The sequence below is a fragment of the Ascaphus truei genome, chromosome 1 (genome assembly GCF_040206685.1).
Source record: "Ascaphus truei isolate aAscTru1 chromosome 1, aAscTru1.hap1, whole genome shotgun sequence".
In the NCBI taxonomy this organism is placed as follows: Eukaryota; Metazoa; Chordata; class Amphibia; order Anura; family Ascaphidae; genus Ascaphus; species Ascaphus truei.
The window spans coordinates 49,260,402-49,285,606 of record NC_134483.1 but is presented as its reverse complement, the minus strand read 5'-3'; the positions used below and the strand labels follow the sequence as shown (position 1 = coordinate 49,285,606).

The 25,205-nt window shown below is 43.1% G+C and overlaps 1 protein-coding gene across 1 annotated transcript in view; it reads left to right on the top strand.

Moving 5' to 3' along the window:
• ADAMTS12 (ADAM metallopeptidase with thrombospondin type 1 motif 12) overlaps nucleotides 1-25,205 on the top strand; it is a 609,209-nt gene that overhangs the window by 290,113 nt on the left and 293,891 nt on the right. Inside the window, exons 4-5 of the mRNA XM_075587768.1 lie at nucleotides 2,103-2,299; nucleotides 13,348-13,431. Coding sequence (XP_075443883.1) covers nucleotides 2,103-2,299; nucleotides 13,348-13,431 — 281 coding nt within the window. The remainder of the gene's footprint in view (nucleotides 1-2,102; nucleotides 2,300-13,347; nucleotides 13,432-25,205) is intronic.

Genomic DNA, 25,205 nt, shown 5'->3' with positions numbered 1-25,205 from the left:
GAGTTATTTTTCATAATTCAAATGAATAGTACACCACCCAAAATATATTCAATTAGTATGGTGCCATTTTTAGTTTGGTTGAAGTTGTTATATTGATTAAAGCTGGCCCGTTTAACTGCTCGCAGTGACTTCCAACAAGCCTATATTTTGAGTTTGCTCCATCTCTGAATAGAAAGAAGGAAATGGTACATAAAAGGTTATCCACACTTAGCCAGTTAATTAGTGGAAGCAGCAGCGATATCTCAGGACTCAGGTGCGGGAGGGATTAACCGTTCACATTTTCACATACTGTCCCGGTCAGCTTTAACCTAAAGCGGCTGCCTCCGCGGGTTAAAAATAGCTGCGGATGGCGCGCGGCAATCTTCGTCCGTTATCGGACGGTTTTCCCGCGCCTCGGACGCTTTCAATAGTAAGCGCCATTAGCGCTTATCTATTGAAGCGGCCGCCGTGCGGGAAATTCCATTTCAAACGGAGAAAAGCCCCGCGGTTAGCCCGCATTAAACGCGGCAAGCTTTAGAATAAAGCTGGGCGGGACAGTACTAGAATCTTTTAAACATATGATGCACCTGAGGCAAAGTAATATCTTCCATCTTATCCCCTCAATTCAATACGGAATCCACAGAATATTATGAGGTATTAATCTCCTGTTCTGTAGACAGAATACATAAAGAAAGCCACTTCCATATTCTAGGATAGCGTCAAACTATGATGCCCTTTATTCAAATATATTAATCTCTCCAGTTGCTTTTGAGATTCTTTTAATTGTCAGTAAAAGTTACAGTACATAGTTGCATAGTAGATGAGGTTGAAAAAAGACGTGTCCATCAAGTTCAACCTACTGTATGCTAAATTTAGACGACAGATACTTTATCCTATATCCGTAGTTACAGTATATTGATCCAGAGGAAGGCAAACAAAAAAACCCCAGTGTCATATCATCTAATGATATCTCATAAGGGAAAAATAAATTCCTTCCTGACTCCAATAATTGGCAATCAGATTACTCCCTGGATCAACAGCCTTCCTATGTATACTTATTTGGTATATCCCTGTATACCTTTAGTTTGTAAAGGTTAGCATGTGTAAGAGTGATCATGTTAAGGAAATGAACCTGTAATCTTGCAGTCTAACCAACTGCTGTATATCCTGCAATGGCAGCTTCATTTGAACTTTGAATTTCCACATACATCTTGATTTGACCAATTAATATTGGTATCTAACCAGATGAAGTCTTTAGACAGTCAGAGCCTGTCCTGATACCTCCCCATAAAAAGCCATTATCACCAAATTAGTTCATGAATATTTGTATTTTATTTTATTTGGTCTATACAAGTACATTTAATCCTATTTAGGTATCTACTGAGTAAATGCATTAACTATATACATAGCAACAAATACTTTCTGAACTGTATATAGGGCTAAAACCCAGTCCTGTTTCTGCCTCTCTTTTGCATTGACAATAAGACTATACTAATTATCAGGATTTACCCCCCACTATCCGTTGGGCTATTACTATACAACCAAGAGGGTTTCAAGTGATTACTGTACAACGTCTGGCTACTTTTATTTATGTGGTGTCTCTGTGTCATTGATGTTTCCATTTTTCTCTCAATTAGATCCTATTAAAAGTTACAGTACGTCTTAACTACCTAACCACTTCAATACTGGACCTGAGTGCTTGTACACCGGAGCTCTTTTCTTGCTTCTGCAAGTACTGTTTCACAATATGCTTCTACACGAATCATATTATATTTTAATTATGGTGTAGAAGTAATTAAATTAAATCCCATCTGCCATTTCGTTGTGCTATTTTGCATTCTGTAAATTACAGTAATATCAACATATTCTATCAGTAACAGTGTTTTCCTCTGTTATATTTATGCTTAAACTCATTATAAACTTGTGTCTGAGTTTGCCTCAATACAAAATATATAATTACACATATATTACATAGAAATAGCACATACTGTAATAAGACATAAGGCACTTTATTGAATACTGTTTGTTGTGCCACCTATATTTACAGGTTCTAATTTTATTTAGCTATAATTAAATACTTAATTTGCAAAAAGATGTATATGGTCTCTTGTTTATACTTTTAGATAACTTCAGTTCTATTCTCCAACAAGAACATCAGCGGGAGACATGGGAGAGGAAGCATCTGAAAGGCAGAAAGATTTCGCCTCGCTCCGTCAGCAGAGATCGATGGGTGGAAACTCTAGTAGTTGCCGACACCAAAATGATTGAATACCATGGCAGCAACAATGTGGAATCCTATATCTTTACAGTAATGAATATGGTAGGTGTGATGCATTACAAAATATTAGTAACTTATTTATACCTAATGAACATACAAAAATGTTCCCAGGAAGTATTTATGATTTTTAATTTCGGAAGCATTTTAAATAAATTATGGTGGGTAAAAAAGTGACCAAAACCCTCCACCATACAGTACACGTCAAATAAAAATACCACTTGTTAGCACATTCATGTCTCAGACAGGTCTGCAACCCTGCTTTTCTCCATTACCTTTTCACTGAAGCAAGGGATTCTAGGAAATTACATGCAAACAACTCTGTCAACCTCAGACTTTTTTTGTTTTCTATGAGTGTACAATATAAAAACCAGTTGTTCTATTATATCTTGTCTATAATACATTTCTCTGTGATGGTGTCATATTACACCTTTTTTTAACTTTATTTTTATTAATAAGATTTTTGGAGAGGGGATACAAAAAGGAAAACAGGGAGGGGCGTGTATGGGGACATTTAAAGACAGTAATACATATCATAATGAAGATACAGAAAGACAAAAATCTAAACAATGGGGGTTAGGTACATTTCAGGATCAACTTCTTGCATACATACTTAATTGAAGGGTTAGTACTTTGCGTTCTCATGATCACACACTTTCTGAGCACAAGTCAGACACAGTCTGGTATTTACGGTGAGGGTTTTATGGATACCTAAATTGTAAGCAGTTGGTGGTTAGAGCCCCGGGGATCACTTCTTACCATCCAAGGCTCCCAGACCACATCAACTTTAGCCACTTTATTATTTATGGCTGTTAGTTTTTCCATCAGGAGGGTCCTCCATAGTCTTTTTTTTCTACCTCTAATATTGTTGGGCATTTTAGTTGCCAAGTGGCTGCAATACAACATCCGCAAAAGCTGCTCGGCCTCCGCGTCCGGAGTGCAGGGAGATGACGAGCCTGAGGAAGCTGTGTTCACGGCAAAATGCGTTGCTCCAACAGTACTTGTTTTTGACCAGCTGAGGCTTCCGTAGCCAGTGAATACTCTGACAGCCACAGCCTGCTCCCGAGCAGAGGCGCGTCATCTCCCTGCACTCCGGACGCGGAGGCCGAGCAGCTTTTGCGGCTGGAGAGTTCCACTGACATACGGCAAAGAGCCAAAAGATTATTTTATGTGAGTGCTATCCCTGTGTTTATTTGTGCGGCTGTTTTAAATCTAATAAATTTCATGTTTTAAACTCTATACTGACACCGTGCCTCACTCACCCCCACCCCCTCCCTGAACTGCTGGATCGGGGAGAATAAGAAGGACTGTCTAACCCCAAGCACCTGAGAGGGGAGTCCTGACTGCAGCTTTTATTTAAAGAACTTTTATTGGTGCCTTGATTTTGATCTATATCCTGGAAGGTTTAAGCTGAAACCCACAGACCACTATACAACATCATTACTTACACAGGGCCGTGTAAGTATTTTGTTATTTTCACATAAACTACCCCTACCCCTCCTCCTCCCCTTGGGACAATTTGGAGGATATATCAAAGATACCATTGTGTACCCATGCTTACACAGGGCCGTGTAAGTGTATCAATATTATTATAATACCTATTATCCCTTATCAGGAGGGTGCTTATCACTAATATCTATGAATATTTGTGAGCTTTGTGTCTGGAATTTATTAACCCCTTGCTCCCCTGTTTTTTCTGTTTTGTATGTTACCTTGAGGGATTTGGATGATCCCTATACCGGGTTGAAGCAGAGGGGATCGAAGGTTGTCTTTGGTGAATTTGTAGATAACCTTTTTGGATTTATTATTATTTTTTTCTTTTATTATACCACTCCTTTATTTCTGTTCCGAGACTTGGGGTAAGCGCTTAGTGTTTTGTTCTTTACTCTAAAGCATAGTGGCAATGTTGTTTTGTATATATTGTTTAACCGCCAGGTAACCACCTGTACAAAACCTTGTAACCATTTTCTTTGGTAATCACATTGATCGAGGCTGCTGCCAACTCATCACAAATCTTTTCACAGTCCTCCATTTCCAGGACCTTGCCTATGTCTGCCTCCCATTGTCTCATAAATTGGGTTTTTGAGTCTTCTCCACTTGGTATTATGTGCTGATATAGACGCGATATCAAGTCCGTTTGCAATGGATTTGCCCAACAAATCGACTCAAAAAGGGTACCCTTGAACGAAGAAACTCCTGGTCTTTTTGATCTAACAAATTGTCTCAACTGATGATATCTAAATAGCTCCTCTTCAGGTGCACCATAACTCTCCCTGAATGTATGAAATGTTCTAATCTTAGTGTCCAGCAGGAAATACCCCACTCTGGTTATACCCACCTTGACCCACCAGTGGAAGCTTTGTCCCGAGTATCCAGGTTTGAACTCTGGCTTTCAAAATATCGGGGTCATGTTAGAGCTTTTTAAAGTAAGTTTGTGTTTAAATTTATTTCTATCCCATATGTTCAGAGAGTGGAAGATTAATGGGTTTGATGCTGGAATGAGCTGGAAGCCATAATAGAGACCCTAGTGACAGTGGACCTGAATTCGCTGGCTCAATGTCTACTCAAACCCACTCTTCTTCATCCAGATGCCACAGTGTCAACTGACTCACTTGTGCTGCTTTGTAATATGAGTATGGGCAGGGTACCGACAGTCTTCCTGATCCAGATGTACGTATCATAATCTTATATCGGACCCTCGTTTTTTTTTACCATGCCAAATAAATGTTGTCATGTGTTGTTGGAGGTTTGTGATGTCGTTTTTTTTTTAATGTGAAAGAGATATAATATTTTTGGTAATAGAGTCATTTTAACTGGGTTAATTCTTCCTATCCAAGATATTGGAAATTTAGACCATTGAGGCAGACTGTTCTTGAGTTTTCTAATGAGGCTGGGGTAGTTGGCCTCGTATAATGTATTTATTTTGTTTGTCAAGTTGATTCCCAGATACTTCAATGAGAATATTTGCCATTTTAGATATAAATTGATGTCAATAAGCTTGACAGTTTCCTTCGGCAATCTTATCCCCAGGGACTCTGATTTATAACAATGAATTTTGAAGCCCGAGAGCTCCCCAACTTGTGTGATAATATTGAAACAGTTTGGAAGTGACCTCATTGGTTTTGTGATGGACAATGTTATGTCATCTGCGAATAAGGCTATCTTGTGAGATTGGGATTTAAACCTCAGATATGCTCTTATTTGTTTATAGTTATTCATGGCTGTCCTCCATGAGGGGTTGGGGCTGTTTAGCCCTTTTACATTACAGTGGCGGCACTCTTTAGTCTAATGCAGCTTTCTCCGCGGATATTTTTAAACCGCGTGCAGACGCGGGGTTTTTTTTTTTTACTTTCGGCGCTAGTTTCGGCGCCGCAGGCGCTCCATTGTTCAACGCGCCTGCTCCACTGTTCAGCACACCTGCTTCATTGTTCGCGCTGAACGGGAGATGGGCTGGCGCGCGGCCGAGATGGGCTGGCGCGCGACTGAGATGGGCCGCAAAAGAAAACAGCCCCAAACAATTCCGGGTAAGAGTTAGGCCTCAGCCATGTTCCCTGCTTGCTGGCAGAAGCGCGCTGACGCACGCTTCCGCTCAGCACTGAGCCCCTACAGCCACAATTAGAGCGGCTTTAGTAGGGGCTCGTCTACGCTTCCGCAAGCGCGCGGAAGCGCAGGTCTGAGGGGAATTTAAAATTCCCCGCTTGCCGGCGCGACAGGCCGGTCATGTGAGCAGTTTGCCCAATGAGGGTGAACCAGCTCCGTGACGTCACTGGCCCGCCCCTGGCCAGTGATGTGCCCGCCCCCGGCCCGACCCCTGATGGCCCACAGACAGCACGTGCGGTAAGCAACCGCAAGGCCAAGGAAAGCACCCGCTTTCTCTGAGCCTCAGCGCGCCTCAGCGAGCAAGCAGGGAGCCTGGCCGAGGCCTTAGATTAAACGTGGCCGCAGCAGTATGTGTAATGCATTTTAGATTGTCCATGGAAAACCTATATGGGGAATTAACGCTTTGTTATTCTGATGTTAGGTATTTTCGTGATATGTGTGATAGGGGGATTTCACGTACCTTGCTCGATTTGGATCCCACCTGGATAAGACCTTTCTTCCAGAACTGATGTGAGTTCCATGTATCGTAGAGAGGCTTCCATGTTGTCTAGGAGATGATTCGGACCTGTGTTGCTCAACCTACGCACAAAGATTCTTTTAAGAAGCAAACATAAATGCACCAACATATAGCCAAGATATAAACCAAAATGTACCAACACATAGATGGGGAATAGAACTTGGTATTGGGAATGGGGGGGGGGAGTCCGGGAGGGGGGCCCCTGGACGACCCTATGTCCCAGAAGTGGTAATTCTTCCTCACTTGTAGGGGTTGAAGTGAGTGAAGGGGGACAGTCTTTTAACGATTTACCATTTCAACAGGGGGGCAAAATATGTGCTCGCACTTCTCCTAGCCATGCGCGAGCGTGTTATCTTGTGTTAGGGGGGGCAAACATATTTTCACATCTAAATATTCAACATAATCAAACCAGTTATTGTCCAACCAATATGTACTTTCATAAACTTATTGGAGCTTATTAACTTAATAGCACGATACGGAATGAAACTGATATAGTCTTTGATAGTCTGAACCACTGGTTGTGCTATTCATTTCAGTTCCAACTCAGCCCAACCTTGTTTGGGAAGCATTCCGGACTGATCTATGCATCTGTCCAGTTGTCCCTTACATATTGCCGAAGGACCAGTTGGGTGCCTGCTGCTCCCTTCGGGAAATCCGCGGACCAGCCTACGGAAAAACCACTGGAGCCTTAACGGAAGTTCTGTGAGTTGTTATTTTAACCTGTTTTAGATGTGGTCGCATCCTTGAGCTCATTTATTATGAAGACTTGTTTGGAGTTTTGGAGCTCACCTTACTCAAAATCTGTCTCTATTTATTAGGCGAGACAGGTCTTGTTGATTATTGGATGTATCCGTTTGTACGTCTATGCCCCATTTTTTTAGGGCGTTACCTTCGGCCGGATCTTTATTGGATATTTGTGATCCTTCCTCAGCCTAAATGAGAATCCCCATTTATATTTATTTCATGTTTCCTTAATAGCTCTGTGACTTTACGTAGATCCCTACTCTGCTTAAATTTTTTGGAGATATAACTGCATAGATTTGAATGCGTGAGCCCTCACACTCTATGAATGGATTATTCCTCGTGGCTGCCACTATGATGTATTTTGACTGAAAGTAGTGTACTGTAGCCTGGTAATTATATCTCTTGGGCCATTTGGTAACGTGGGTCACATCCTAAGGGCCCTATGTGCCCTGTCGAGTTGAAAATGGGATTTATCCAGATCCGGGGCCAATGACCGGAATAGTCTTAGGAGATATGAATCTATATTGAGGGTAGACTCATGAACTCCCCTCACTTTGTTGTTCCTTCTTGAGTGGTTTTCGAGATCCTCCTGACCTTCTATTAATTCTTCCACGCGAACTCTGAGGAACTTTCTTTCTTGGTCGGCCAGGTTCTGGGCTTCTAGAAGTTCATCAACTTTTGTCTCAATTGTATCCGTTCTATCATCTAGTTGATTGATGTCTTGATGGATTCCTCTGAGAGCGACCTCCAGTTCCGACTGGAATACACTGGCGACACACTTTATTCAAGCTCGGCTAGTCCCACGAATTCGGGTATACTCGGGTGTATTGAGGTTTGTGACTGTTTTCTGCCCGAGTGCATTGCGTTATTTTCCAGGCAGGGATTGAAGCATTTTATTCCCGCTGGCTGCAATACTGCACAGTATATATATATATATACTGCATTACAATTCATGAATTTATGCCATCTGGTAGACACGCGAAGCATTGCAGCCTATTAAATCCTAATCATTATCATTTAACAGATCAGCCGCCCGTCAGCCAGGCATGAACCATGGCTGGGAAGGCAAACGTAACGGGGCTTGTCAGAGGTGAGGAGCGGCGCATTCCAGGTATCTGCCAGGTACATACTGGGTATTTGCTCGAATAAAGTGTGTCGCAGCAGTAGGCCTATAATGTTATCAAAAAGATCTTTAATGTCTTGTTTAGTGTGTAAAAGGCAGGGGGGTGCGACCTATATTTCGGGTTCTACTTCGGCACTTTGGGAATCACTCTACTCCATTGCACTGCTGGGGCTTCTCGCCGCTTGAAGTATTCTTTAAGTTTTTGCGAGGCTTAAGGTTTTTTGGTCTTGGCAGGTGGCATGGTCGGACTCTCGCTGTGTTCTCCTACCTTATTAGTGAGGTGGGCCCTCTAGATATATCCGTTTGAGCTATTTTAATTCCCATGTGCTCATGGGATTTTAGGTTATATGGTAGTCATCTTGTAGTCATCAGAGTTTGTGTATGATGTATTTTAAATTGATTCTGGTCCCGTCCCCTACCGGGCATTTCATTCACATGTTCTTCTGGTTTCTGAGACGGTCACCTTTCATGTTATAGCCTCCCAGAAAGTTTTTTATTATTATTTGTACTTGTCGCCTTTAATTGTGGGCGAGTCAGAGCTACTGGGGGTGTTCCCTAGCCCTCCCTGCTCCACCCTCTATCTGTTTTACTGATCTGGTGGGTGGGAGTGGCTCCCTTCTTCTCCCTTCCCCCAGCACCTTTCAATGGAGATTCTTTCCTATTGCTGCCAGAACCTGACAGCCATCTTGGATAGGCCCCAATGCCAGTTTCAATCCTCTCAGGCATGCCTGCACCTGGGATCAGGCCCGATGTCTTCCCTCCCAACTCCGCAGACCACGCGACTCCCCGGGGACCAAGAATCCTCTCGCTGCCACCTCCCCCTTCTCGCTGCTGGACCCGCTGCTCAGCTAGACCCTGTTTTCTGGACTCCTCTTGGGGTTGGAGAGAATCCTCATGTTGTCCGCTCAGCTTGCTCTGGCAGCTAATGGGAGGGAGTGGCCCGGGGGACCAATAGAAGGGGCCGCAAGTTCCCGCAGAAGCCCCTCACCCTGGTCCACTACGTGACCTCCAATTCCGGCCGCAGCCCCATCGTATTCAGTGGACCCATGGAAGTCAGACAGTCAGGCCGGCCCAGCCTGTGGCACACAGGGGAAGTCCGACGATCGGCACAGATTTGCACCCAGGGGACCCCAGGAAGTTCGGTCACTTGGCACCGCCTTGGGACACAGGGGGCCTAGGTTCAATGAGGCGGGCAGGCTCAGCTGCAGCACACAGGGGTCTCCGGGGGGCAACACGGACGGGCCCAACCACGTCCCCCAGGTATGTTAGGGGCAGCAAGGTGAACGAGCCCAGCCGGGGCACTAAAAATATTCAGGGGGAGCCAGACAAACAGGCCCAGCTCCAGAGGTTGCTGTCCTTTGTTTATTTATGTTTCCCTGCACACATGCCTCCCGGCGCCTCTCCCCAGGTCACAGGCCCCCACTCCGCTTGTGTACCTAAGCCGCTCTGCTCCTGTCGGCCTCTACCGGCCCTTCTATATGGTCATCTTTTATTTTATTTATCCTTAGTGTCTTTGGTATCTTTGTTATATTTACTCAGGCCTGACGCAGGGGTCCCTCAAGCCCTGCTGCACTGGGGCCGTCCTAAGAGCCAGGCCTCTGTTATGGGTATGGTGTTTTCTAAGTGCATCCGCGTACCTCACCCAACTTTCTTTTTGTGGGGTTTATTCTCCTGTTCCTCCCCCCTCCTGCTACTCTCAGATCAGAAGATTTGGGGATGTACTGAGTGAAGAGGAGGGGGAAAGACTGCTGAATGATTTAGCAGGGCCTCCGTGTTCCAGGTTCTACATGCAGCCCCTGCAACCAGGCCTCAGACCCTGGACTTTTAGATCTTTGGCCAAATCTCATACAATCTGGCCCTTTTTTGGCTCTGTAGGCTCCCTGTTTTAACGGCGATCAGAATCTTTGACATTTATTAAAGTTTGATCAGATTTGCATCTGGGTGGTTATGGATTGTCACATTTCTGCCTAGGAGCTTCAGCTTGACACAGCCATCTTGGTTTGCATCCAGGCTACGCCCCCATATTACACCTTTAACACCCAATTTGCCCTTGCGCTGCCAAAATCCTGAGTGCATGAATATGGAACATCTTTTACTTCCATGACGATCACACTCACCAGTTCAGTGAATCCTCCTTAGAATATTAACGAAAAACCTTAAGTCGTTCTCATGACATCATAAGGGTACCCAGAGTGCCAAACTTTGTGACGTTTTAACATCATCATCACAGTGGCAAAAGGGTGATTGTGTTAATGTTTCTACAAAGGTAAGTCTAGCCTAGAAATGATTATTTTTAAGCTTTAAACTGAACCAACAATATATCATGTTCAACCTAATGTGAACTAAGAAATGAACTAAGTACAGTATGCATAACTACTGTAAAATATTACGGCAATCATAAAAAAGCAATAACTGTATTGTGAACCATGCTTATGTTATCTTTACATTGGTTTGATGATGTTTGCTGCAAACGCTTTAAGAAACTCCTGGACAAACCTTGCATACAGTTCATCTCCAACTCCTTCTGTTTCTGTTTTGCATTATGGCGCACATTGTTTAAGAGTCACTGGTGGCTCTGTTATAACAAACTGCAGAGCACCACATATTCCATCTCTTTTTTATGATGTTTCAGCCCGCACAACTTACATTATTTACTACATTGAATAAATAAATACCCAAGGGTTTAGGAGAAGGCTTCTTAACTATGAATGGTTCTTGTAAACACAGGAATACGGTACAAGGAATCAAAATGTTTTTTTTCCCACTATAGCTGACTTTTATGATTATTTTTCCGTATATGAGATAAGTAGTAGAGATAGGTATGTTCACAATATGTTTCTCACATTGCTCTGGCCTGCCAAGCATGTGATTGTGCCTCAACAGTGTTTGAAAATCCAGCACTTCCAACAATTCAAAGACAAACATTTAATTGTAGGACTTGGAATATACTTGTGTGAAATTAAAAAAAAAATATTTTGACTTGCAGCTTGGTTCTCTTAATCCAGAGTGATTATCAGTTATCTATGCCGCACCCCAATTAAAAAGTAATCAGATGTATTTATTCCTCCTCCCTGTCCCAGCATTGATTAGGAAAGGGGATAGGATGATAAAACATATGGTAATATACTGTACAATAGGTTGGGCTGTAAAATTACCTCAAGTCTCCAGGTTACAATATTAAACCACAGAATTGAGCTACAGATGTAGCCGATGTTATTGCACCATTAAGGCAATGTGCTATATGTTAATACTGGCACGTTATTTAACAGTAGTTCTATTTAAAACAATGGTTAAAGAGCTAACACACAATTTAACATGTTAGTTTGTGAGTTAACTAGGGTGATGACACCTGCTACATCCGTAGGAGTAGACAGGAATAGCGCAGAGCTTCACTTTACTCCCATCAACCTTCTTGCACAATACGGAGGCCCATATTAACTAAGCATGACGCTCTTTTCCAAAATGATCCGGGGTCACCCTGGAAAAGTTAAACTTGATCAACTCATCCAATGTGCATAATATTAAAAGTTCAAGCTCAATACTTTGTTACATTTTCTGGGAACACACTGACCTATGCTACATTTGGGAAAAAGCAATGGTAACGGAGGCCATCATGGTCTGGTTCATGTAACATTGACTCTTTTAACCAGAGTTGGGAACTGTGTATGTAAAGTATGCTGTTGACATGATCATGTAAGCAAAAGTAAAACAAAAGCCAATGAACATAAGAATGAGCTCTAGTACTGTATCTTCTTTACTTTTCCTTCATCCCAAAAACACCACCACTGTAAACCAGCACTGTCATGGAACAAGAACTACATTTCTGTTTCACCCCCCCCCCCCCTTTCCTTTGCAGTTTATGCCTGTCAGTTTCTCATTTCCAGCTGCATGTGTTTTGCTCTGTGCACACACAAACTGCCCGTGTGATAGACACAGTGTTGCAATCCCTGTCCCTGCATTATGCCTGTGAGTTGCTACAGCATCCTCAGCCTTTTCCCTCAAAGTGGGCTAGTCTGCCTTCTCCCCCTCTGCTCTGCCCACAGATGGTCTGTCCCCAGGCTATCTTGCTACCCAGAATATATTGGGACTTCCTTTCCACATCATCACTGGCTGAGTGAGTACCCTCTGTAACTGCTCTAGTGGCAGGATTACCCTTTTCACCTGTCCTTAACTATAAAGCACCCACAGAGAGACATTATCTAAATACCAACATCTCTTCAGAAGTGCCTGTCTTTTATGCTGCTTTCCCCAAATAAAGTGAAGAAAAGATACAGGACTTGTTGTGCTTTGAAAAGAGGGCCGAGTTGAACCTATTTGAGCTAATCATCCTACACATGACCCTGGCCTCCAAAATAAGCACTGAGCAATAAATTACATTGTTTAGAGGTTGATGTCATTGTAGAAACAAATAAGGCTTTAAATGAAATTAAATAGTAAATAAGCTAACCATTAACCATAGACCAGAGGAAACAAGACATCAACTGTTTCAGAAACAATTAGGATTACTCAATCATGACTGGCTCTGACTACCGTCTGCAAAGAGTAAACCTCATAATGTACTGCATGATGTTATAGCACATATAATAAAGCTTCAAATTATACCACATAAAGTAATACTTTGGTAAACTATAAAGGCAGAAAGTACCCTAATCAATATGACATTTATGTTTTGTTGATTAACCTTCTAATAAGCTTGTTTTTTTACCAAAATGGTCTCTTTATGGTAAGCTTTTATTTCATGTTATTGGTTTTTGTTAAATGAAAGCAAAATAATATACTTTTTGTTTTAGTAGATGGCCAACATTTTTTTTCCAGGACTCTTTCACTCATTAACAATATAGATAAAGGCCAAAACAAACACGTGTAGAGAGAGGGGAAAAAACTGCGTTAAAGAAAACTTTAATTACACAATTACATGTTTGTTTGTTTTTTCCTTTGTAAGGATGATGAAAAATGGAAACTCTAGTCATTAACTGCTGTTATAATGGGGGTTTTATGTCGAACGGGAGTCAATAATTCTATTAATTACTATGTAACCGGAGTCAATAATTCTATTAATTACTATGTAATGGGAGTTAATAATTGTTGTATCCCTGGTTTTTTTTACAGGTTTCAGGATTATTTAATGATCCAAGCGTTGGTAATGCAATTCATATTATATTGGTCCGTCTCATTTTACTTGAAGAAGAAGAGGTACGTCATGACATTCTGTATACATATAGAATAGATCATGTATAAATGCTTGTGATGATATATTACCATTGCCTATCAATTTAGTGGGCACTCTAAGAGGAAGGGAAGTTGTAGTAGCTTGCACATAAAACAAATAATGCCCAGATGCACAGAACTGCTTCAACTCTGGGCTTCTTTTTCAGTTATAAATTTTATGATGGACGCTAGTTTCCCTGAGCTTAACAGCAATATACAAAGCAAAATGTATGCAAAAACAATGTCCGTTTGGTCTCTCATAAGCATAGACTTTACAGTCCGTTAACATGCAGTAGTACAGGTGCGTTATACATGTTAGCGCTGATACACAGGTTAAACTATACTAGGAAAATGCTATACTTTATACCGCGTTGTGGGGTGAGCGAGTAAACATTGCATTTTTTGTTTGTGCCTGGTTAGTGTTCTGTGAAAAAAGGGGTATTGTTGATAGCGCTACTGCTCTGAAACCTATTTAGTGTTACCAATATACAATGATATGTGACAACAAACTTACACATATAAGCCAGGCTGCCAGCAAAAAACTGACCAATACAAGTCAGATACAAAGACACATACTGTAACAAATAAATCCGGCACCTGAAACAATAATCAAAAATTAACGATGTGAAATCTGACCATATATAAATGTCCAGTTTTGATGATCCGGTAATCTTCAGATGTACCACACGAACAGTCTCACAACATGTGAAAAAAAGAACACAATAAATATCATAGCATATAACTGTTTAACACTGCTGGCATAGACAATACTGACACTGAGTAACTGACACACGAACAGACTGACAATACACCTAGACAACACATAGTGATAAGCTGAAAAACGTTTTATTTAAAATAATAAAAATATATGTTAGGACCACAGGGATAATAGACAAGATGGTTGATCATCCAGACCACAGGCCGCAGATACTGCGCGAAGTCTTGCTGTATCCCTGACACTTTGCAACTACAAGGGCTGTGTCCCTATCTATGGGCCTGTCCCTGTAGGCAGCCACAAGCTTTGGAGGGGGGGGGTCGGGTCCTAGCTGGGGCCTATAGAGGGTCTCTGGCCTAGTGCAGATGCCACTGACACCTGCACACACACCCTTAACCTTCTGTGTCCCAGTTCTCACTGGCGTGGTCCCTGAAGCACACCAAATATATCTGTGAGCAGGAGAATCCAGGAGCCCCATTGGCTCTGTTGTGCCATGTGGTCTCAGCCCCTGTACATCATGGGGCACGTAGACATGCATCTGTAATGGACGCCGTGCGCGCTGTCTCATGCGCATGTGCAAGGCCCTGCTAATGGCGCGCATAACCAACATGGCGGCGCCCTGCAAAGGGAGCCGTCGTGGACCTCTGGCGACCTGGTCGCCTGTCCTGGCTGCCCGCAACTCGTCTGCACCTTCTGGCCACTCTCCCCAGCCTGCACTGACAGCCGCTGCCGCCCAGGATGTAAGGGACAAAGGGGACCCAAGGGGGACCTGGCCACATATACATATTGTATAGTGAATATATCTAAGTCTTAACAATTTAAACATGTGTTTGTTTTTTTTCTTCACTATTTCAGGGTGTGATGTGTACCTATGTTTGTCTAATCTCCTACAAAGCACACAAATAATTCTGCAACAATTACGTTGCATATTACATTATATAATACATTGTACATAATAACATGTTAATGTTTGTTATAATTGCTTTTTTCAGGCTAAAACAAAGAATTATATTTAAAAATGTACAGCACAGAACAATTAAAATAGTAAGATATATCTTATAATTATAATCCTTAATGTCAACATTATTTATATACAGTATGAGTTTATTAGTGTCATTTCATTGTGTGAGGAACATGAATCATTATAATCAGTTGCTGTGTGTAAGAGGACATGTGCCCAGGTACACAATGGAGACTGTTTTAAGGTGAAATTAAAATAAGGCTTTATTGCGCCTTTCCCTTTAAACACAGCAAACATGTGAAAATCCACATAAAAATCTGCTCCACTTTGGAGTATATTTACACTTGCAGTCCAGCCCTCTAACTGCGTGGTTAACCCAGCGATTCACCAGCCCAAATCATAGGGACATTTATGTATAGATATAGATAACAGTCTTATAAGAAAAGTCTTATCTGTCTCTTGTAGCTGTAGGAGAAGGCTTCTCTGGTCTCCTGGTGTCTGCACCCTTGTGTGCTAAGGTAATGTCAGAATCCAGGTTAGAATCTTGTCCCCTTTGTCTTGTTGACAGCTTGCAGCTCAAGACATCGGTTTGTTCCCCAGGTCAGCCCAGTTGTCGACTAGGGAACTCTCTGTCTTTCTGCTTCCTGGGTCAGCTCAGCTCATGTGTGAGCTCAGGAGGAATCTCCCTTCCTGTCTCAGAGGCAGGCTTTTTCTGACACCTGTAATCAGCCATGTGGTGTTGGTTAATTGTCTACCAGCAGTTAACCACCACACTGCTGGATTAGAGGCACATTTTTGAACAGGGATAAGTCCCCTGTTACATACCTCCCCTGTTTGTGGGACGCTCAGGCTTGCCACGGCCAAAGCCCATCCTTCCACTTTCATTCAAGATCATTCTGTGACTTAAATGAGAGTGGATGGAGGAAGAGAACTGTCAGTCCTGCTGGGATTGGAGCCCTTTCTCCAGTTTATTTGTGTCTCCTCCCAAAGGTGCTTGAGCTCAGCACTCCTCAGTCGTTCGAGGAGGACTTTTTCCAAGTATAGTCTTTTTTCTGAGTGCATGGTCATGAGATTTCCCTTGTATCGGGCTCTCATCTTTTTGTAGATAGACTGTTGCAGAGTGGTTAAGAATACACGAGTGAGTTTTCCGCTCTTGAAGCTGTCTTTCTGCACTTTCTCCACTCAACGGAGTTGCCAGTTCAGCTTCTTCGGTATTGAATTGCAATTCCACCTCCATTTTCCGAGAACGTCCTATCTTCTCTGCTTCACCCGCTAAGGATTTTTCTGGGTTTGATTCGGCACGTATACCTTTTTGTGTTGCCTGTTGGCCAGCTGAAGGTGTTGCTAGTGCTTGCTTAGGTGGCTTAGACTTTGCAACCTTGTTTTTCAGATGAGCGGTGTTAACAGCTCTCACTGTACACTTTTTTCTATTGTTTTTTGTGGCTATGGGATATTGATGCTTGGTCAGGGTCAATACTTGTCCTTGTAGTACTGTAATCTCATCAGCAAGAAATCCCTGGTTTTTGAGGGCATCTTGCAGATTTCTTCTCTGGGAATTTATCTCCTCACCGTACTTTCTCTGAGCTTGCTTCCACATTTTCATTGTATTGTGAAGCACTGTGAATTTCTTTGCTCGGGCCACAGTTACTTATCTCAGTTTCTGGACCTTCTTGTGCTCCCTCTTGTGCCGAGTCACCTGGGCTCTAAGCTTCGTCTCTAGCGATGCTTTGGTGATGCTCAGGGTAGCCTTCAGTTTCTCATGCTGCTTTGCGGGGACATAGTGGGTCATCAGACATTCATACAGCACTTGTACTTCTTTAGCAGCCTGCAGATTTTCTTCCTGCAGTGTTTGCTGCTTCTCCTCGGCATTCTGGAGGTGCGTACGCAGACCTTGCAGTTGGTTCTGCAGTCGGTGCTCTTCTTCAAACTTTTCCTCTTCCAAAAGTTTATTTATTTCTTTAAGCTCGTGCAGCTTTTCATTCTTTTCCTTGACGTGGTCTGTCAAATGAGAATTCTCTTCTTTCAGTCTTAAGTTTTCTCTTTTTGCAGTCTCTGTAATTTTCAGGGCCTCCATGTAGTCCTCCTTCCATTTACGCACATCTGCTTTGAGACTGACAGACTCCTGGCGTGAGACTTCCATCTCTAGGTTGAGGGTCTGAAGCTCCTTCTGAGAGACTTTGAGATCCATATTAAGACTGAGGTTAGTTTTTTGAAGAGATGTCCAGCTCCTCAGCGAGACTGTGAAGTTCCTTTTTAGAGACTTCCAGTTCTGTGCGGCAACTGCTGATCTCTTGGTGTGAGACATCCAGTGCTGTGCGGAGAATGTGAACCGCCTTATGGGATATGTCCACCTCTGTCCGGACACTGTTGACCTCCTGGTGTGTGGCATTCAGTTCTATGCGGAGTGTGTGAACCTCATTTTGTGTAACTTCCATCTCTTTATGGCACTTGCGAACCTCTTGCTGAAAGACTGTAATCTCCTTCAGTGCCTCCTCATACTTCTGCTTTAGCTTAGCCATTATTTTATCAGATTGGCTCTGCTTTCCATCCATGGTGGTAATAGTAGCATTTGCTGTATTTAGATCCGTCCTTAGAGTCTCCAATTCTGTTCCAGATTCAGAGTACATTGCGAGAACAGTCTTCTGTAGCTCAGCATTATCTTCCCACTCCAGTTTCAATTGTTCCCGGAGCATATTACAGTCACGACTGACAATTTTCAGGGCATCTTCAGGGCTGGTCAAGGGATTGTCACTCATTGGTTCCGGCTCCGCTTCCCTGGTATGGTTGGTTGAGGGTTTCTCACTATTAGCACCGGACAGACACTACTTTGGGGTACACGACTTCTGCCTTGGGTCCTCTGGATATTCGGTCATCGGCAGGACGAATTCTCCATTTTCTCTAGGCTGCAGGGCATTTCGGACCCCCTTTTCCTCCACAGGATCTGCGTACGTTTCTGTTCCTTCCACGGTGAGTGAAGAACTGCTTTTCTTTTTCCGCCTTTTTGTTTTTGACGACTCCATCCCATCAGGGATACTGGGGTCTCCATCTTTATGTGAAACTTCAGCAGCTTCACTGTAGCCGCCATGTTTTCCTTGCAGTTGCGTTAGGTGGCGTAAATATTCAGCGATCTGCTGTTCCCGCTCTTCGTCCTGCCGATCACATTTGTCATCATAGAGAGTGGTCTTTTCAGTTCGTACAAAGTTCAGGCACCCCCACCATTCTTGGGGTGTTTTGTGGGTGTGATTCGGTTTGGGTTCCCCGTAAGAGATGTCTTCCTCCTTATCGGACTGGAAGGGCCACTCTTCCGTGGGGTAGGGTTCATTACAGGAATGCCGCATCTTGTCCTCCATTTTGGGGCGACCAGGTTTATTTTTCTCCCTGACCTCAGTAGGCGCTATTGCAGCTGTTGCCACTGTTTTTGCTAGAACCCCAAATTGTGGTAGACCTACAGGTAGGCATATTTTGTTGTAGAGGTCGCAGCTCTCACAGGCATCTCTGTAGACTTTTTCTTCCCTTTGGTAAGTTTTACAATATTAGCAATTCTGTGCATGCATTCACTCATCAGCTGAATAAGGCCTGAAGGACACTGCTCCGCGTGGTGGAGTTCTTTACACCAGGAACACTTTTTCTTCCCCATTTTTGCAGAGTCTGTATTTGACTTCAGCTGGGCGGCCATTTTAAATTCCATGGGGGTTTTTTTCCACACAGGTGTATTCTTCACCTTGACCTATTGGGGCACCATTTCTTTAAATACAATGCTTGCTACCTGCCCATTTCCTTGCTTCAGCAGAGGCATTAGCCTCACACCATTTTCTTCCAGAATCAGTACCTTGCGTCGGTCACCGTCTGTAAAAGTTTCCCTGCTTCAGCACAGTCTTGCATCAACTTTCACACTTTTCTGCATATACTCCATTCACAGCTGGTAGTCCTATGCGGTGTGGCAGCCTTTACTTCCAGAATCAGAACCGCTCGTGGGTCACCGTCTGTATTCACTGCTTAAGCGCAATTTTTTTTTTAAAAAGAAAACAATAAACAAAGCCTAGCTCCTCTGGAGCGCTAACTCACTTCTTGAATCCTGACTATGGCTGGAAGGCAAAGTCCCTTTATCAACAACCATATTACACATTATTGTGATAGGCAAGTAAAGTTTACCTGCTTCAGCAGTCTCTCTCTCTCTCCTCTTGGGATTGGGGAAAAGAGTCCATATGTGGTTTTGTGGCTTTCTTCAGTGCAGTGTAGATTTCCTGCCTGGATGTGTATCCCTTTAATTCTGGTCTCTGCTGCAGGTGAATCTTTGTTTGTGTTGCTCAGGCTGTTTGTAAGACTGCATGCAGGTAAAAAGCACAAAAAAATATCACAGGCAGTCTCCGGGGCCCCTTTTAACTTCAAGGGTCACCTCTCATCCCTCTTCTGACACCATATGTAAAAGGACATGTGCAGAGGTATACAATGGAGACTGTTTTAAGGTGAAATTAAAATAAGGCTTTATTGCGCCTTTCCCTTTAAACACAGCAAACATGTGAAAATCCACAAACAAAAATCTGCTCCACTTTGGAGTATATTTACACTTGCAGTCCAGCCCTCTAACTGCGTGGTTAACCCAGCGATTCACCAGCCCAAATCATAGGGACATTTATGTATAGATATAGATAACAGTCTTATAAGAAAAGTCTTATCTGTCTCTTGTAGCTGTAGGAGAAGGCTTCTCTGGTCTCCTGGTGTCTGCACCCTTGTGTGCTAAGGTAATGTCAGAATCCAGGTTAGAATCTTGTCCCCTTTGTCTTGTTGACAGCTTGCAGCTCAAGACATCGGTTTGTTCCCCAGGTCAGCCCAGTTGTCGACTAGGGAACTCTCTGTCTTTCTGCTTCCTGGGTCAGCTCAGCTCATGTGTGAGCTCAGGAGGAATCTCCCTTCCTGTCTCAGAGGCAGGCTTTTTCTGACACCTGTAATCAGCCAGGTGGTGCTGGTTAATTGTCTACCAGCAGTTAACCACCACACTGCTGGATTAGAGGCACATTTTTGAACAGGGATAAGTCCCCTGTTACACTGTGTTTTAATGTGTGTGTGTGTGTGTAGCACGACCTAATATCATTATCATGTACAGTATGAAAGCCGCACATGTAATTATAGTCATATGAATGCCACATGACTATTCCCAGACACCCTATAAATGTGAAATAAGTCATATAACAATAACAGCAATTGGATGAGATTTTGTCAAATGTTTTATCTAAAAATATAAAAATGGTACACTGTATGTGTATATCTATATACCGTGTGTGTGTGTGTGTGTGTGTGTGTGTGTGTGTGTGTGTGTGTGTGTGTGTGTGTGTGTGTGTGTATACTGTATATAAGAAAAGGAATCTGCAGCACTCTCATATAGAAACAAATGAATTTAATTTTTAAAAAAAAGGGTCATCAGGCAGTCACACAAACTTCAGAGCGACATACGTTTCAGACCTCCCGGTCTTTTCTCAAGCTCTGTGACATTAACACTAACAGCACAACATACATAGGAGAAATGAGCACATGAAACAGCGACAAAAACATAATGAAACAATTAACAGCTATATACCCAGAGCCAATATTAGGGCTAAACCAGCACTCCAAACCCCAAAATACAAGTGATGTCATAATCAAGCACCAAGTACTTAATATGGTGATCCAATAAACCTGTGGGTACTTCCATCTGTGACACCATCTATCCAAACTGCGCATGCGTTGTTGCATAGTTACAAATATTAAGGTCAATAGCAGCCTGTTTTATAAGACTAACCCAAATTGTGCCATGAAAAATATCTAAACTAACACTTTAACATATATGGACTAAACTAGGACAAACTGTATAATTCCCCAGTCCTCCGATCGTACACAGCGTGCAGGTGAAGTCCCGCCAGCGTCCCTGGCAACCACATGCGTTGCTTGTCTAGCCGCGCATGCGCAAACATGTCTGTGTTTGTGTGACTGCCTGATGACCCTTTTTTGATTAAATTCATGTTTTTCTATATGAGAGTGCTGCGGATTCCTTTTCTTATACTATTTTGGGACTGGTTGGTGTTCTCCGTCCAGCTGTGAGCACGCGAACCTACGATAAGTATACTGTGATTTTTTTATTTTCTCATTATTGTGTGCACCCAGCATCTTTAACTTTTTATATATATATATACACATACACATTATAACAAATTCATAAAATGATAAACTTGTTTTTTTCCCCTATGATGGATGGTGTCAGGTAATGACGGAGTGCCTTCAGTGCTTCTTCTGACCCCACGTGTCTTGATACGTAGATGAGGTGATGAGGGCATGGGCGTGGGGCTTCTGGTATCACTTTCAGGTGCCAGGGAACTAGCTGGTGGCACAGGTGTGCCAAGTGGGGGGTTTGGCAACACCACCTCAGCTGCACAGTTGATAGCTGTTGGCATTTGCCTGCATATTCTGATGTTGCACATCTTATGCCAATTTTCGTAAAGCAAATGTTTTGCTTCTGCATTAGTACATTTTGTTCTAATCTTGCTTTTACAACACACTTTTGGATCAGATTGTATTATTTTTGTCCTACTAATTGGTCTTTTTTTTTTTAGCTTAATTTCAGTTTTGTTTTGTGTGATCGCACACACTGCTTTCAAGCAACAAAATGTCCTGATGAACGTCGTTTAACTTCTGCATTAATTGTTTCCGATGCTGCACCTGGGCCCTATACTTGTGCATGCTTTCGGGAGACAACCATGTCTGTGGTCTGGGTGCCTGTTGATGCTGTGGACCTATTGATAACCTTGGAACATCCAGTGCCCATTGGTGGGGATGGTGATGGCTCTGACGAAGAGGCGTTCAGTGGCTGAGTTCCGAGACGTTCTGTATGCCTGGATGGACCTATAAGAACGTTAAATATAATTTATTATGTAAACATGCACTCCATCATGATGTGTGATGCTTGCACAGATTTCCATGAAGCGACATTGAAATACATGTGATGTACTATATTCTATTCATATGTGCAATAAGTATATGCGATTGAAATGTCTATTAACATGGGGTTCAGTGTGACATTGCGAGAAAAAGGGAGGATGTCTGCTGCACACAATGTAATCAATACACACACATAGTTACCAGTGCACTTGTGTTGAAAGATGTCCTGCTGGAAATCCACGTAGGATACCTAAAAAAGAATATTACAAGGCACTGCGGATTTTTCTAATGCTGTTAAATGAGGCAAAACTTAGTGACGTTTCGACCAGAACGGTCTTTTTCAAGTGGTGAGTGGCTTAAGTAAAAGTGTCCCATAGAGTCTTATATACTCATATAAACCCCCAACATGCTCTCTGATGAAGTCCACAAGCTTCCTCAATAGTGCATCTGGAAATGATTGCTGCAGTTTTGCTGTCCAAAGGTAAAGTTTTTTTTTGTACACATGTTCACTGGTAACCAATGTCATCATGTCCCTTGACATCCGTCGTCATCGCGTCCCATGTCATCCGTCGTCATCACATCCCATGTCATCCGTCGTCCAGGGGGCGAGACCTTACCGTCAGCTGCCAACCTCGTGACGTCATCATAGCTACACGCAATCTCCCTTTGCTCCCGTCATTGCGTCCTGTCATCTGTTGTCCAGGGGGGAGTCTCCACTGTCAGGCGCCAACTTCGTGACATCCTCCACGGCCATACGCAATCTCCCTTTGTTCCCGTGGTGCGTTCTTGTTGGATTCAAAGCTCTAATATTGCCTGTTGCTATGTAACCGATGCTGCGCGTGCGCAGAGCAAATGTCATTCAACTCTGCAATATTCCTTCATCCAGACAATATCATGAGGTGATAGAATTCCAATCGGGACATCAGCATCTTCCAGCATATATATGTGAAAAAGGAGACAGCATACAAGCAGTATGTATCAACAGACCGTATGCCTCAAGGGACTAATAGTGAAAAGGGAAAATAATAAATAAATACATTTGTTTAAAAGGAAGTTGCTTAGACACAAATATGCAGATTTGTGTAAATTGTAACAACATATGTGTAGCCGGGCTCCCCTCAGCCGCCATTGTTGTTGTTGTGGGGTGGGAGATTGCTGCAGTGCAGGGAGCGCTTCGATATATGAAGGTTCCGCGTAGAGGGCGCCGCCATGTTGAAGGTTGGCGCAGGCGCAGGACCGGCAGGGCAGGAGGTTGCGCATGAGCGGGCATAGTTGTGAAAGCCCGCGAAGGAGGAGAGCTCTGATAGGGAGAGAGCCCAGGGAACTACAAGTCCTAGCAACCCCGCGGAACCCCGTGACGCGCAAGAACCAATCAGGCGTTAGGAAGGGAGCAAAAGGGGTCGAGGGGCGCGCACGTTGTTCACAGCTAGCTAGCTAGCGCACGTTGTTCACATATTCTTATTTGCTTACCCGGTGAAGAGGCGGTCAGGCGAGTCGTCCGAGGTTCTGTACGGCCGGAAGGACTTATAAGAAGGACTTATAGAATGTATTAAGTAACGGATCAGTGCATCATGATGTGTGATGCTTCCACAGGCTAACATGTAATGACATTGAAATACATGTCTATGTACTGTATTGCCTTAATATGTACAATAACTATATGTGGTTGAAAAGTATCCTAACATGGTGTACAATTTGACATAATATTTATAGTACATAGAAGAGATTTACACGTTAATTTAACGGCAGTTTTATGATGCCAGATTTCTAGTGTTTTATATTGTAATATATTGTGATGTAATGGTAACATAGCATGTGTTACATGAATATTATATTCCCGGTATGTGAGTGATGCATAATATTGTTGATAGCATGTCACATTTGACATATTAACATTTGCTTACCTGGTTCCTCATTTGGCATTGGTCTGCCTGTGTCCCTGACCCCTTAGATGCCCACAATGATGTTGGGTTGGGTGAGTGGCCTCAAACAGGTTTCGTAGGCACAGTATAGCACCATTATAGGAGGGCCTCCACCTGTCCCTCAATGATGTGTCTACTCTTCAGCCATTTTGACCTTCAACCTATGCTTAATGACAGGGTAACTCTTCTTGAGGTGCAAGAGAGAGCACAGTACTACTCAAACATGAGCGCATCTGAAATCTCACTCCACTTTTGTTTCTTGACCACCAAGTGGTTCTTAATATCTGTGCCACAGCACCAAGCATTTTCCCCCGGGTTCTTGCTCCTGGCCAAACTCACCAAGCGGGAGCTTCAAAAAGTCAAAATAGCACCATTTCAAGAAAATAACACTATTCTAGTAGCCTCAAATCTCATTAAGGTGCTGAAATACAGTAGCGAGTTTCTCGAAGATCTCATCTCACCACACCAAGGGTGGCGGGATGGGATCTGAGAGCAGGACTTGAAGCCGGGAGTCTCCAGAGCTGATACACATTAATACTAAATCACTAAAATAACTGACGACCTCCACGCTGCCAAAGACAGAGGTCATTACACTCTGCTCATATTACTCGACCTCTCTGCAGCATTCGACACCGTGGACCACCCTCTTCTCCTTCACATTCTCCATACTCTTGGTATTCGGAACAAAGCTTTATCCTGGATCTCCTCTTACCTCTCCCATCGTACCTTCAGTGTCTCTTTTGCTAACACCTCCTCCTTCTCTATTGATCTCTCTGTGGGGGTACCCCAGGGCTCTGTCCTGGGACCCCTTCTCTTTTCTCTCTACACACTCTCTCTAGGTGACCTAATCACATCTTTTGGGTTTAAATATCACCTCTATGCTGACGACACACAAATTTACCTTTCAACCCCTGACCTTAAACCTGCTATACAGACCAAAGTTTCTGAATGCCTCTCTGGAATATCATCCTGGATGGCCATCCGCCGACTGAAACTTAACATGGCAAAAACAGAGCTCCTTATACTACCTCCCAAACCTGGCCCTACTACATCCTTCCACATTGCTATTGGAAATACGATCATTCACCCAGTAGCCCAAGCACGCTGCCTAGGGGTCACACTTGATTCCTCTCTCTCATTCTCCTCTCATATTCAAAACGTTTCTAAAACTTGTCGCTTTTTCCTCCGCAATATCACAAAGATACGCCCTTTCCTCTGTTACTCAACTGCTAAAACTCTGACTCAGGCCCTC